The 15,902-nt window shown below is 42.2% G+C and overlaps 1 protein-coding gene across 1 annotated transcript in view; it reads left to right on the forward strand.

Moving 5' to 3' along the window:
- LOC134357440 (dynein axonemal heavy chain 8-like) overlaps window positions 1-15,902 on the forward strand; it is a 1,088,497-nt gene that overhangs the window by 488,055 nt on the left and 584,540 nt on the right. Inside the window, exon 37 of the mRNA XM_063069028.1 lies at window positions 12,357-12,510. Coding sequence (XP_062925098.1) covers window positions 12,357-12,510 — 154 coding nt within the window. The remainder of the gene's footprint in view (window positions 1-12,356; window positions 12,511-15,902) is intronic.

The following is a 15,902-nucleotide window of genomic DNA, read 5'->3' on the forward strand; positions in this document are numbered from 1 at the left end:
CTTGATTTGCTGGGATTTTTTGCAGGGAAAAGGGTATTTACCAAGTGGGAGGCCTTTAAAAGTGTGATGTCAAGGCTCAGAGCCTGCAGGTTCCTGTTGTGCTGGCAGGCTTCAGGATCCCTGGTTGACAGGACAATTTGAGGCTGGTTTAAAAAAAAGAGGGAGGCATACATAGTGTATGTGTAATTGGGAACTAGTAATTTTTTGATGACTGCAAGAAATGTAGGAGTGCACGAAAGACAAGTTGGGAGGGCAGGATAGGATATGGGAGAGCTTGGTGGGGGCAGACTAAGGCAAAACCTGAAAAGACTTGGAGTACTGTGCTCAGTTCTGGTTGCTTCACTACAGGAACGATGGGGAAACCATAGAAAGGGTGCAGAGTTAACCAACTTCAATATCCGCATCCAATCCTCCATCATAAAAGTCAAATTAAGTTCCTTTTCCCAATCCTGTTTAATCTAACACAAAGGACACTTATCCCATTGTAATAGTAAATTATAAATTCTTCCAATACAACCCTTAATCAGAGGATTCATACTCATAATAGTATCTAACAGGTCAGCCTCCAATAATATGTAAGGGAAATTACTTAAATATTTTTGTAAAAAATGTCTAACTGGGAAGGTATTGCAGAAAGTGTGAGTATGAAAGAGAATATTTATCAATTAATTGTTCAAAGGACATCAATCTATCTTCTTTAAATAAATCCAATAAAGAATTAATACCTTTATTTTTCCAAAGTAGAAAAATTGGATCACTCAAAGAAGGCTTAAAAAAGTAATTTCGGTAAATTAAACTACAAAGTTTAATTTTTTTAAGATTAAAAAAATAGCGGAACTGGAGCCAAATTTGTAAAGGATACTTAATCACAGGATATAAATTTAAATTAACAACTTTACCTAATTGCATAGGTAAAGGAGCCCCCAATAACAAGGTTAAATAAAACTGTTTTACAGCTTTTAGTTCCAGGTCTACCCAAATTGGCCGATCACTCTTATCAACCCAGTATAACCAAAAAGACATATATCGCAGATTAACAGCCCAATAATACATTCTAAAATTAGGCAAAGCAAGACCTCCATCCTTTTTCAATTTTTGTAAATGACATTTACTAATTCTTGGTCTTTTATTATTCCAAATAAAAGATAAAATAATAGAATCAATCCGATCAAAAAACTTCTTCAATTTGTGCTAGCCATTCATTGATTCAATTTAAAATTGTACATCGTTATCATTTGACAACGAGAGACTTTCTAAAATCTTTCCTAATGTTCTTAGTCATTGTGATAGATGTAAAACTGAGATAGCTACACTGACACATATGTTTTGGTCTTGTTCTATATTGGAACAGTTCTGGAAGTCGGTTTTCTCAACAATTTCTAAAGCACTTAAAATTAATTTACAACCTAATAAATTAACTGCGCTTTTTGGAATAGTTCCTCAAAATATGGTATTTCTGTGTCTGACCAACATGTTATTGCATTTGTTACATTGATAGCTAGGAGGGCCATTTTGTTGAAGTGGAAGGATACATCAGCTCCCACTTTGTCATCATGGTTCTCTCAAGTGATGCTATGTCTTAGTTTGGAGAAAATTAGAAGTCGAACCTTTGAACCTTTATTTGATTTTGAGAAAAGATGGGGCTCATTTGCTTGTTATTATCATTTGAGTTAATTGGTATAATTTTTCCACGATCTAATTGTAAATTCTTTTAGTATATTTTCTTTTCTTGCTGGCGGTTTGATGTTTATTTTTAGAAGCTTTTTGTATGACGCATGGCTCGGAGGTTGTACACCGAATGGGTTCTCTTTTTTCTCTCACTTTTCTGCTCAGTAGGTTTTTTTTTTGTTTCACAAAATTTTGTTTTCAACCTTTAAGATGATGGGTTTTTTTGAGGCATTGTAAGTGTTGTTACTTCGATGTACTCATGTTATTTTTTCCTATATATACAATAAAAAGATTTGAAAAGAAAGAAAGAAAGGGTGCAGAGGAAATTTGCAAGGATTTTGCCTGGATTGGGGAGCATGCCTTATGAAATCAGGTTGAGTGAACTCGGCCTTTTCTCCTTGGAGCGACGGAGGATGAGAGGTGACCTGATAGAGGTGTATAAGATGATGAGAGGCATTGATCATGTGGATAGTCAGAGGCTTTTTCCCAGGCTGAAATGGTTGCCACAAGAGGGCACAGGTTTAAGATGCTTGGGAGTAGGTACAGAGGAGATGTCAGGGGTAAGTTTTTTACGCAGAGATTGGTGAGTGCGTGGAATGGGCTGCTGGCAACGGTGGTGGAGGCGAATATAATAGGGTCTTTAAGAGACTTTTGGATAGGTACGTGGAGCTTGGTAAAATAGAGGGCTGTGGGTAAGCCTAGTAATTTCTAAGGTAGGGACATGTTCAGCACCACCTTGTGGGCCGAAGGGCCTGTATTGTGCTGTAGGTTTTCTATGTTTCCAGGGAGAGAAAAGATCAGCATGACTATCTGTGTGGGGATCAAATGGAAATGGGAGAGGTTTTTAATGAATATTTCTCTTCAGCTTTTACTATTGTGACGAAAAACCAAGTTATCAGAAGATTGATGCTAATGAGAGAGAGATAAGTGAGACAATGGAGGAACATTCAAAATGCTAATAAGAGAGAAGAGAGAGATTAACGAGAAAGAATATTGACAGACTGGTTGCTTTGAACCTGAACTGTTTGAAGTTTGATGGACAGGCAATACCCCAGCAGGGGGATAAAGAGAACAGGGTTCGCTAAGGCATGACTCACATCACGAGATCACGAGATAACGAGACCCTGGAAGAGCTGTGTGCCCCACAAGTTGGTGGGAGTTTGGAGGTCTGGTCACGGGAACCGACCGTAGACGCACAGGGTGAAAAGGGTACGATCGGTGGGAACCTGGTGTGTGTGTCCGCCCTTGCCTGGGTGCCGGATTCACCACGGAAGAACGGTCGTATCCGGAACGGAGGAGTCACAGTCGGTGACCACAGAAGACATAAAAAAGGGTCCGCCCGAAAGCCAACTGCAAAGAACATCAAAGGTCTGTCTGAATCAAAATTTGCATTCTCTCTCTCTCTCCAATGGCACAACAGCGATTACTGCGAACTGTACTAAGCTGAACTGAACTCTGCATCACTTAAGACTGATCATTTTACCCCTAGACTGCGATAGAGCTTGGTTGATTCCTGTTACCCTAGTTCTGTGTAAACGTCTGTATTATCATTGCTAACCTGTTGCATTTACATTCTTACAATTAGAGTACTGTGTTACTTATTTCTTTAATAAAACTTTATTAGTTTCTGTTAAACCAGACTCCAACTAAGTGGTCCATTTCTGCTGCTTTGGCAACCCAGTTACAGGGTACGTAACATAAGTGGGGATCTCGTCCGCGATTTTGAACGCCAAATTTGGGACTGGGTAAATTGATTGGGTTAAAATTCCCAAAAGAAAGAAAGGGCAAACAGCAGAAATGGAGATTGAGGAATTTCTAAAGGCGCCAACCTTGGAGGCATTAGAAGATGCCAGGAAATCAGAATTGGCAATTGTGGCCAAACGGTTGAATCTTTTTAAGGGGAAGTCGACAATGAGGAGAGCGGAGATGCACAGAGCTATCATAGAGCATTATGTATCTAAAGGTGTGTTTTCCCAAGGGGAGCTGGAGGTGGTATCTATGGTGTTACGTACCCCGTAACTGGGTTGCCAAACCAGCAGAAATGGATCACTCAGTTGGAGTCTGGATTACTGGAACTAAGAAAGTTTTATTAAAGAAACAAGCAACACAGTACTCTAATCAAAAGGATAATAAATGCAACAGTTCAGCAATGATAAACACACATGTACACAGAATTAGGATAACAGGATCAATCAAGCTCTATCGTCGTCTAGGGGTAACTGACCAGTTTCAAAGTGACGCAAAGTTCAGTTCAATTGAGTTCAGTTCAGTTCACAGTAATCACTGCCGTGGCGATGGACAGTGGGGGGAAGGAGAAAGAGAGCAAAAACGAATGAATATTCAAACGGCTTCCACACAGACCTTCGATATTCTTCGCAGTCAGCTTTCGGGCGAGCCCTTTGTGATGTCTTCTGAGGTCACCGACTGTGACCCCTCCGTTTCCAGATACGATCTTTCCTCAGCGGTGAACCCGGCACCCAGGCAAGGGCGGACACACACCAGATTCCCGCCGATCGTATCTTTCCACCCTGTGCGTCTCTGACTTGGTCCCGCGACCAGCCCTCCAAAGACTCCCACCGACTTGTGGGAGGCGCACCGCTTCCAGGGTCTCGTTACCTCGTGGTGTCGTGTGTGTCCTGCCTTAGCGAACCTGTCCCTTTTTATCCCCCTGCTGGGGTATCGCCTGTCCATCACTTCAAACAGTTCAGGGTTCAAAGGGGAGCCGATCTTGACAGCTCTCCTTCCGTTAAACTCTCCCGTCCCTTCATTAACATCTCCAAATGCTGCTCCATTGTTTTCCTTATCTCTCTTTCTCCTGAAGACAGGTGGCAGACCAACTGCTGATCCCACTGGTGTCAGCACAGGACAGCTAACATCTTAATCTATGTGTACTCTCGTCACAATGGGCAAACCTGGTGGAGAAGCAGTACAGCTGCAGATGGAAAAATTGAGACTCGAGCACGAGTTCCGGGTAAGACAGCTAGAACAAGAAGAGAAACAGTTAGAATGGCAAGAGAGAGAGAGGCAGTTAGAGTAACAAGAGAGAGAGAAACAGAGGGAAAGGGAATTTGAGCTGGAGAAGTTAAGGATGACGATAGCGCAGGGCCCCATGCCGAACCAAGGTGGAGGGTTCAGGGCGACCCAGGAGGTTAGGCTGGTTCCCCCATTTGAGGAGGCCGATGTTGATCAGTACTTTCTACGTTTTGAAAAAATCGCTGCAAGTCAGGACTGGCCGAGGGATAAATGGGCTGTTTTGCTTCAGAGCGTACTTAAAGGGAAAGCTCAACAAGCTTACTCGGTATTGTCCGCAGAAGATGCCCAGAGGTATGGTGTGGTGAAAGAGGCGATACTCAGGATTTATGAGTTGGTCCTGGAGGCATACCGGCAGAAGTTCCAGAATGCGAGGAAGCAGTGGGGCCGCACGTATTTAGAGTTTGCCCGTGAGATGCAGATGTATTGTGAGCATTGGTGCGCCTTGAAAGGGGTCAGTGGGGATTATGACAGACTGCTACAGCTAATACTGATTGAGCAGTTTAAAGGTTGTGTCCCTGAAGGTATGAGGCCCTATTTAGATGAGAAAGAGGCAGAAGCCTTAGCCGCAACTGCTAAGTTAGTGGATGAATACGCGTTAACGCACAAAGCGAAGTTTACCCCGAGTAAAAGCTACCAGAAGGGTAGTCAAGAGGGTGGAGAGAGTCCGCCAGAAAAGTCAGAAAGTAAGCCGGAGACTAGTGAGAAGGATAAGGAAGACCGGGACCAGTTTGGTAGGAAGTCTCCTGGGGTCGCATGCTATAATTGTGGGAAAGCTGGTCACTTTGCGTCCAGGTGCTTTGCCCCAAAGAAGGAGACGGGGAAAGGAAAAACGACAGTTCCGACTGGCTGTATTGAGCTGGCAAACAAACCGCTAGGGGAGAAGAGGTCTGATAAAGTTCAGGAAGGGCGCGAGAAGTTTATCTCAGCCGGATTGGTGTCGGTGAAGGAGGGGTTAAACCCGGTTCCAGTACGGATCTGGAGAGACACTGGAGCTTGTCAGTCATTGATCTTAAAGAGCGTGTTAGACTTTAGTTCAGAGACCCAGACTGGGGAGGTCAGGGTGACAAAAGGCATTGGGAAAGGGACTGAAGCAGTACCTTTGCACCAGATACACCTAAAAAGCGACTTGGTCTCCGGACCGGTCACGATAGTGGTGAGGCCTGAATTACCGATGGGAGACGTGGATGTCTTACTCGGTAGTGACCTCGCCGGCGGAAATGTGTTCTCAGCAGTAAAACTGACAAGCCAGCCGGCCAGCATTGAAGCCCCGCCCATGGACTCACAGGTTTATCCCGTTTGCGCAGTCACTTGGTGCATGTCCAAAAAAGCTGCCGAAGTGAATATAGATGTAGCTGAGACGTTTTTACCAGCCTTGTACCAGGAGGGGTTAGAAAGTGAGGAGCATAGTAGAATGGAAGGAAGTGAGGGAGTTGAGGTAGACTTATCATTAGCAAGGAAGGAATTTCTACAGGCACAGGAATGAGACGAGGAGCTAATGGTTTTGACGGAGACAGCTCTCTCTGAAGCAGAATTGAAAAGGGAGCCAGTGGGCTATTATGTGAAGGAGGGAGTACTAAGGAGGAAATGGAGACCAAGTACCGTGCTCGCAGATGAGGAATGGGGGCTGATAGTGCCGAAAATTTATAGGGATGAGATTTTTAACCTGGCCCACAAGATACCCATCGGTGGACATTTTGGGGTGAGGAAAACAGTCGATAGAATCATGAAAGAGTCTTACTGGCCGCACAGGAGGAAGGATGCTATTGACTATTGTAGACGTGAGCTAACACAGTTACAGACTATTGATATGTTAACAGCTTGCCACGATAAGAGAGCAAACCTAGTCAGTGTTATCACGGAAATTAATGAGGCTAGGGTGCCACCTGATAAGGGGAAAACCCATTTTGAAAAGATAAGTATGGTGCCGACCAGATGGGAAAACTCTATTGTTTTGGCCAACTTTGCTGATAAGGTCTCTCCCTTAACCACCGAACAGAGCGAGCCGCTGAAGAAGCTAATTAACCGGCACGCACACGTATGTCCGGATGTCCCGGGGCGATGCAAAGAGACAGTACATGGTGTTGTTGTCACATCAGGTCAGCCTAGTAAGCAACACCCCTATAGGATGATTAATTCAGTGACAAAAGGGCCAAGGAACGCAGAAGCGTATATTGATGATTTAGTGGTCTGGAGTGACATGTGGGAGGAGCACATTGTGGCAGTAGAGGAACTGTTTAAAAAGCTGGCTGAAGCCAGCCTGACAGTGAACCTTGCAAAAAGTGAATTTGGCCACACGAAGGTCACTTATATGGGATTTGTGGTAGGACAGGGCAGCTGGCTCCAATGCAGGCTAAGGTGCGGGCTATCTCTGAAGTTCCCACCCCGACGGACAAGAGATCCCTGAGAAGGTTCTTGGGGATGGTGGGGTACTATCAGAAGTTCTGCAAAAACTTTGCGGCTATTACCCTTCCTCTTACTAAACTCTGACCAAAGAATGCTAAGTTTGTGTGGGATGACCTTTGTTATATTTGTCCGGGACGGAAACCACTGAGAATTTACACTGATTACAACCCATTAGTGTTTTTGGCCACTATGCAGGATAAAAACAAAAGGTTGCTAAGTTGGAGCCTGGTCTTAGAGGATATTAAAATAACCCATAAAAGGAACGGAAAATGTGATTGCTGACTGTCTATCAAGGTGTTGAAAACTTAAAGTTCTCTGTATTAGCCAAATAGCTGATGACCATGTATATTAGTGTGTATCTAATAATGTATTCATGCCCATAATTTTTACCCTGGTAAAAATCCTTTGAAGGATAGGGGTGTGACGAAAAACCAAGTTATCAAAAGGTTGATGCTAATGAGAGAGAGATAAGTGAGACAATGGAGGAACATTCAAAATGCTAATAAGAGAGAAGAGAGAGATTAACGAGAAAGAATATTGACAGACCGGTTGCTTTGAACCTGAACTGTTTGAAGTTTGATGGACAGGCGATACCCCAGCAGGGGGATAAAAAGAACAGGTTCGCTAAGGCACAACACACACCACGAGATCACGAGATAACGAGACCCAGGAAGAGCGGTGTGCCCCACAAGTTGGTGGGAGTTTGGAAGTCTGGTCGCAGAACCGACCATAGACGCACAGGGTGGAAAGGGTACGATCGGTGGGAACCTGGTGTGTGTGTTTCTGCCCTTGCCTGGGTGCCGGGTTAACCACGGAAGAATGGTTGTATCCGGAATGGAGGGGTCACAGTCGGTGACCACAGAAGACATAAAAAAGGGTCCGCCCAAAAGCCAACTGCGAAGAACATCAAAGGTCTGTCTGAATCAAAATTTGCATTCTCTCTCTCACTCCAATGGCACAACAGCGATTACTGCGAACTGTACTAAACTGAACTGAACTCTGCATCACTTAAGATTCATCATTTTACCCCTAGACTGCGATAGAGATTAGTTGATTCCTGTTACCCTAGTTCTGTGTACACGTGTGTATTATCATTGCTAACCTGTTGCATTTACATCCTTATGATTAGCGTACTGTGTTACTTATTTCTTTAATAAAACTTTATTAGTTTCTGTTAAACCAGACTCCAACTAAGTGGTCCATTTCTGCTGGTTTGGCAACCCAGTTACGGGGTACGTAACACTACGAAGAAAATGATGAAGCTATGGAAATGGGGGAAATGAATGGTGTGTCTCGGGCAACATAAGGATTATCAGGGAGGAGGTATTGGAGACTTAGAGTGCATTAAGGTTAATAAATCCCCGTGGCCTTACCTGATGCAGGATAAGGTAGGATAAATTCCACATGTTTCCTTAGCCTGATGAACCTGTTGGAATTATTTGAGGAGATTACAGGTAGAATAGATAAAGGGGAAGCAATGGATGTTGCCAGCCCCCTAGGCCTGAGTCGACGTAGTAATAGTAATGGATGTTGTATATTTGGACTTTCAGAATAGCTTTGACAAGGTGCCACACATGATGCTGTTTACCAAGTTAAGAGCCCATGGTATTACAGGAAAGTTACTGGCATTGTGACAGCATTGGCTGATTGGTAGGAGGCAGCGAGTGGGAATAAAAGGATCCTTTTCTGGTTGGCAGCCAGTGACTAGTGGTGTTCCGCAGGGGTCAGTGTTGGGATTGCTCCTTTTTGTGCTGTATATCAGTAATTTAGATGATGGAATAGATGGCTTGTTGCCAAGTTTGCAGATGATACAAAGATTGGTGGAGGGGCAGGTAGTGTTGAGGAAAGAGGTAGGCTGCAGAAGAATTTAGACAGATTAGGAGAATGGGCAAGAAAGTGGCAAATGAAATATAATGGTCACGTACTTTGGTAGTAGAAATGAATGTACAGACCACTTTCTAAATGGGGAGAAAATCTAAAAACCTGAGATGCAAAGAATCATGGAACACCCTAAAGGTTAACTTTCATAATGAGTCAGTGGTTAGGAAGGCAAATGCAATGTTAGCATTCATTTCAAGAGGTCTAGAATACAAGAGCAGGGATATGATGCCGAGGCTTTATAAGGCACTGGTGAGGTCTCACCTTGAGTATTGTGGACAGTTTTGGATGAGATTAAGAGAAGGTTCACAAGGATGATTCCGGGAATGAAAGGGTTATCATACAAAGAACATTTGATAGCTCTGGGTCTATACTCGCTGATATTCAAATGGATGAGGGGGGAACCTCATTGAAACCTTTCAAATGTTGAAAGGCCTAGACAGAGTAGATGTGGAAAGGATATTTCCTATGGTGTGGGAGTCTAGGACAAGAGGGCACTGCCTCAGGATAGAGGGGCGTCCATTCAAGGCAAAGGGTGGTTGTAGATGGTTTGTACTCTGCATGGAGGTCTGGTCCACAGGGGTCCTTTCTGGGACCCTCCGCTTTGTGATTTTTATAAATGACGTGGATAAAGAAGTAGTGGGCGGGTTAGTAAGTTTGCTGATGACACAGGGGCTGGGGTGTTGTGGATAGTCTTGAGGGTTGTCAGAGGTAACAGCGGGACATTGATAGGATGCAAAACTGGGCTAAGAAGTGGCAGATGGACTTTAACCCAGATAAGTGTGAAGTGGTTCATTTTGGTAGGTCAAAGTTGAAAACAGAATATATTAATGGCTGCTGCACAGATTGACAGTGTTGTTAAGAAGGCATATGGTTTGTTGGCATTAATCAACCGTAGGATTAAATTCAAGAGCCATGAAGTAATCTTACAGCTATATAAGACCTTGGTCAGACCCCACTTGGAGTATTATGTTCAGTTCTGGTCACCTCATTACAGGAAGGATGTAGATACTATAGAGAGAGCCAGAGGAGTTTTAAGAGGATGTTTCCTGGATTGGAGAGCATGCCTTATGAGAATAGGTTGAGTGAACTTGGCCCTTTCTCCTTGGAGCGACGGAGGATGAGAGGTGACCTGATAGATGTGTATAAGATGATGAGGGGCATTGATCGTGTAGATAACCAGAGGATTTTTCCCAGGGTTGTAATGGCTAACTTGATGGCTTGGAAATGGGTACCGAAGGGATGTCAGGGGTAACTTTTCACAGAGAGAGTGGTGGATGCATGGAATGCACTGCAGGTGGCAGTGGTGGAAGCGGATACAATAGGGTCTTTTAAGAGCCTCTTAGATAGGTACATGGAGCTTAGAAAAATAGAGGGCTAGGCGGTATGGAAATCCTAGGCAATTTCTAGAGTGGATTACATGGTCAGAACAAAATTGTGAGCCAAAAGGCCTGTAATGTGCTCTAGATTTCTATGTTCTATGTCCTAAAACAGAGATGAGGAGAAATTTCTTTAGCCAGAGGGTGGTGAATTTGTGGAATTTTTTTTGTCACAGCCAGCTCTGAAAGCCAGGTCGTTGGGTGTATTTAGGCAGAGCTTATCAGGTTCTTGTTTGGACATGGCATCAAAGGTTATGGGGAGAAGGCTGGGGATAGGGCGGGGGGGTTGGAAAAGGATCAGCCATGATTGAATGGTGGAGCAGACTCAATGGGTCAAAATGGCCTAATTCTTCTCCACTGTCTTATGGCTTATGGACATACCAAATCTCCTCAAATTCCATACGAAATATAGCCACATTCATGCCTTCTTTGTAGCTGCAACGATATGCTGGGCCCAGGATAGATCCTCAGAGGTATTGACACCTAGGAGCTAGAAGCTTGAAATTGCTCACTTTTTCCACTTCTGATTCCTCCAAGAGGACTGGTACGTATTCCCACATCTTACCCTTCCTGAAATCCACAATTAGTTCTTTGCTCTTACGGACGTTGAGTGCAAGGTTGTTGCAGTGACACCACTTAGCTAGCTGATATATCTCACTCCTGTACACTCTCTTATCATCCAGAAAGAGATAGCTGAATGTATTTTATAGTTGGGTCAGTGGTAGAAGCAGAGGGTGGTGGTCAAAGATTGTTTCTCAGACTGAAGGCCAATGCCACAGTGGTTGGTACTGGATCCTTTGTTGTTTGTAATTTATGTGAATGATTTGGATATAAATGTATAAGGCATGGTTAGTAAGTTTGATACTAAAATTGGTGGTGTTGTAAACAGAGTAGCATCACAGGGAGATCTTGATCAGCTAAGTATTGGGCTAAGAACTGGCAAATGATTTTCAAACCAGATAAATGTGAAGTCTTGTATTTTGGGAGATGTAATCAGGTAGCACAGTGAATGGTGGGTCCCTGGGAAGTGTTATGGAACAGAGGGACCTAGGAATGCAAGTGCATAATTCGCTGAAAGCACCATCACGGTGTAAAGAAGGTATTTGGCATGCTGGCCTTCACCAGTCAGGGCATTGAGTATAAGAGTTTGGAATTTCTGTTGTAGTCATGTGTATAAGACATTGGAGAGGCTGCACTTGAAGTACTGTGCATAGTTTTGGTCATCCTGTTATAGAAAAGATGTTATTAAAGTACAAAGAGTGCAGAAAAAGATTATCAAGATGTGTCCTTGACTTGGGGGCCTCAGTTACAAGGAAGGGTAGTACAGACTAGGTTAGGACTTTATTCCCTGGAATGTAGGAAATTGTGGGGTGACCTAATAGAGGTGTTTAAGATCATAAAGGGTATAGAAAAGGTGAAAGCACAAATCCTTTTTCTCAAGGAGGCATAGGTTTAAGATCAGATACAAGCGATTTAAAAGGGTCTTCTGAGGTGGCTTCATCCCACAAAGGCTGATGCATATTTAGAATAAACTGCCAGAAGAAGAGGCTGATGCAGGCACATTTGCAACATTTAAAAGCCATTAAGATAAGTAGATGGATAAGAAAGATTTAAAGGCGTATGGGTCAAACAGGGACCCAAATAGGACTTGCTCACTAAGCAACAGAGTCAGCATGGACAAGTTGGACCAAAGGGCCTGTTTCCATATTTTATGACTCTGTGTGATCAGATTATGAAGCTTTCAGATTTGGGACAATTATGTGAAATCACACGTGCATTCTCCCATGCGCGCATTGGTGTTATCTGACTGAAGAAGAATACTCAGGGTGCCTTCCCACAATTCTTCAAACATAATTCTAACAAATAACAGAGTCTTAATAGTGCCCTGAACTTGAAACTCATTTTGGCTCAGCAAATGCACTGAATAGAAATGTATTTTTCTGAAAATTGACTCTAATCCACTTATACTTTCCCAAATGTTTTTCTCTGCTACAGGTATAATTCTTACTACAAGAAGGATATTCAAACCTGGGTGCACAGTCTGACAGCGTGCACAACTATAATAGAACAGTGGCTTTTAGTTCAAAATCTGTGGATTTACCTGGAAGCTGTTTTTGTTGGAGGAGATATTGCCAAACAACTACCACAGGTAACAAATAGCATTAATCTAGGCATTCAAAATACAAGCTGAGTATAGAGGCAGAAAATCAAATTGGGTGATACTCCATGCAGTCTTACCAACAACATATATAACAGCAACACATGGTTCCTACTCCTAAACTTGATGCCCTGGAAGTTAAAAGTCAGCATCTTCTTTCTTTTTTTTCTTGCACAGACACTCTCAATGAACTGTGCATTTGTACTTCCAGGTCCTTCCATTCCAAAACACTTGTCAGTCCCTTGCCATTTACTGTATAGGTTCTACCCTAGTTTGAATGTACAAAATGCATCACCTCACACTTAGCTAAGTTAGAAATCATTTGCCGTTCCTCAGTCCATCTCCCTAAAAGAGCAGGACCACTTCACAATTCATTGAAACCTGCTTTCAATTTCAACAAGACCCGCTAATCTGTCCTGGGTCCTGCACATAAATACCATCACAGAGAAAGCACGGCAGCACCTTTACTTTTGTAGAAATCTGAGAAAACTCGGGATGTCATCTAAAACTCTGACAAACTTCTATTGGTGTGTGGTGGAGGATATAGTGACTTTGCATTACGACCTAGTAGGGAAACACCAAAGCCCTTGAATGGTAAAGCCTACAAAAAGTGGTGGATATGGCTCAGACAATCACAAGTAAAGCTCTCCCCACAATTGAGCATATCTGCATGAAGTGGTGTCAAAGGAAAGCAGCATCTATAATCAAGGACCTCCACCATCCAGGTGATGCTATCTTCTCACTACTGCCATCAGGAGGACAGTATAGGAGCCTCAGGAACTGCACCACCAGGTTCTGGAACAGTTATTACCCCTTAACCATTAAGTCCTTGAACCAGAGGGGATAACTTCTCTGAACTTCACTCACCCCAACACTGAATTGTTTCCACAACCTCTGGACTCACTTTCAAGGACCCTTCATCTCATGTTCTCAATATTTTTTGCTTATTTACTTATTTATTGCATTTGTGCAGTTTGTTGTCTTTTGTAGATTGGTGCTTAGCCGTCTTGTCCTGTGCAGTTTTTTTTATCAATTCTATGATGTTTCTTTGTATCTACTGTGAATGCATGCAAGACGATGAATATCAGAGTTGTATATGGTGACATGTATGTACTTGGATAATAAATTTACTTTGAACTTAATTTAAAATCATCAGCAAACTTGCTAATTATTCATATCCACTTTATTTGCATATGTTATGAATACTGAAGATCTTGACAGCGACCTTGTGCATCCCTCTAGCCACGTCCTTCAGTCAGAGAATTGACCTTCAACCATCACCTTCAGCTTCATATTGAGCCAATTCAGAATCCACTTCACCAGCTTGCCTTGAATCCCTTGCGTCCATATCAGCCTGACATGCGAGACCTGATCAAAAGCCTTACTCAAGTCCATATAGCCAACCCCACTGCCCTGCCTTCATCTATCCCTAAGTTCATCATCATCAAGTGCCATGGCCAGTTTGAGCTTTGACTGCCATGGCCCACACACTTCCGTTTCGGGTCAAGTGGATCAATTCATTTGTATTCATTTCCAGTTCTCTGGCTGCTGTCTCCATCATCATTTGTCTTTGTCTTCCTCTTGCTTTCTTCCCTTCAATCTTTCCCATAATTACCGTGCGTTCTAACTCCTCTTTCCTAATCATATGTCCAATGAAGTTGCATTGCCTTTTCATGATCTCATACATTATTTCTCTTTTTGTGTTTGCTCTGTTCATGACATCCTCGTTAGATATTTGTTTCATCCATGATATTCTTTGCATCCTCCTCAAAAACCACATCTCTGCTGCTACAATTTGTTTCCTCATGTTACTAGATATTGTCCAACATTCTGATCCATATAACATAACTGGATAAACGTAACATTTCAGTACTCTAAGGTGGGTTGTCATGCCTAGTTTAGTATTGGTCAGTATGCTCTTCATTCTCGTAAAGGTGTCTTTTGCCATCCCTATTCTTCTTTTGATGTCCATGTCACACCTGCCATCTGATGTCACCCAGCTTCCTAAGTAGCCAAAGTTCTGTACTTGTTTTATGTCTTCCCCGTTTATTCTCAGCCTGTAGATAGGATTCTCCTTCTTTTTGGGTATCACCATACATTCTGTCTTTTTGCAATTGATAGATAGACCCATTTTTGCACTTTCTTCAACAATTATATCAATTAAGTTTTGTAGTTCTTCCTCCGTACTTGCAATTAACACAGTGCCATCTGCATATGTGAAATTGTTGATGTTTTCACCGCTAACTTTGATTCCCAAGTTGTCTCTTATTTTTTTTGTAATATTGTTTCACTGTACACATTAAACGTTTGTAAATCAGAGGAGAAAACACAGCCTTGTCTAATGCCTCTCTTGATTTTCGTAAACTGACTCACTTCTCCATCTATTCTTACAGCGGCGGTTTGTTCCCAGCACAGATTTCTGATTAGGTGGAGGTCTTTCGAATCTAGATCTAGAGTTTTCTGTAATATTTCAAATAACATTGTGCTTCACTTTATCAAATGCTTTTGTGTAGTCGATAAAACAAACAAACAAATCTTTTTGCACTTGAATAGCTCGTTCCGATAGTATCCTTAACATCAATATTGCGTTTCTCGTACCTTTTTCTTTCACAAAACCACATTGCTCTTTACCTATTTCAGCTTGTATCTTACTTTTAGCTCTTGTTATCAAAATTCTTAGAAGTATCTTGGCGATATGACTCATTAAACTTATGGTCCTATGTAATTCACATTCTATTGCTCCAGGTTTCTTAGGAAGAGTGATAAATACTGATTTTTTTCATCTCTTCTGGTATTATTCCAGTCTCATAAATGTCATTGATTAAATCAATAAGTTTCTCAATTCCATAATCTTCAAGGGCGATAACTTGTTCTATTACTAATTCATCAGGACCTGCTGCCTTTCCTTTCTTCATCTTATTTATTGCATTACGAACTTCAGATTTTAAAATACTTGGACCTTCAATGTTTTTCTTAATTTCTGATTTTTCACCTCAATCATCTTCAAACAATTCCTGAATATACTCAGTCCATCTGTTCATAATCTCATCTTTTTCCATGATAATGGTACCGTCCTTTGCTTTCAAACATCAACCTGAAGAACAGAGGAGCTTTTTACCAGTGATATTTTTGATTTGTTGATGTAACCTTTTTGGATCAGTAATAGGGATTCTTTCTATTTACTCACTTTCCTGGTTTAACCATTCTTCTTTGGCTTTTTGACATAAACTTTTAACTTTTTTATCTTAGGACTTATATTCTTATAGGATTTGCTTTCTTCCGTCTCCTTTCTTCCATCAGATTTTTGATTTCATCTGTCATGCATTTATTCTTTGTGCTTTTTTCTTTTTTAGGAATCACTGACTTTGCTGATTCTACCAAGG

This window comes from Mobula hypostoma, chromosome 2 (assembly GCF_963921235.1).
Source record: "Mobula hypostoma chromosome 2, sMobHyp1.1, whole genome shotgun sequence".
Lineage (NCBI taxonomy): Eukaryota > Metazoa > Chordata > Chondrichthyes > Myliobatiformes > Myliobatidae > Mobula > Mobula hypostoma.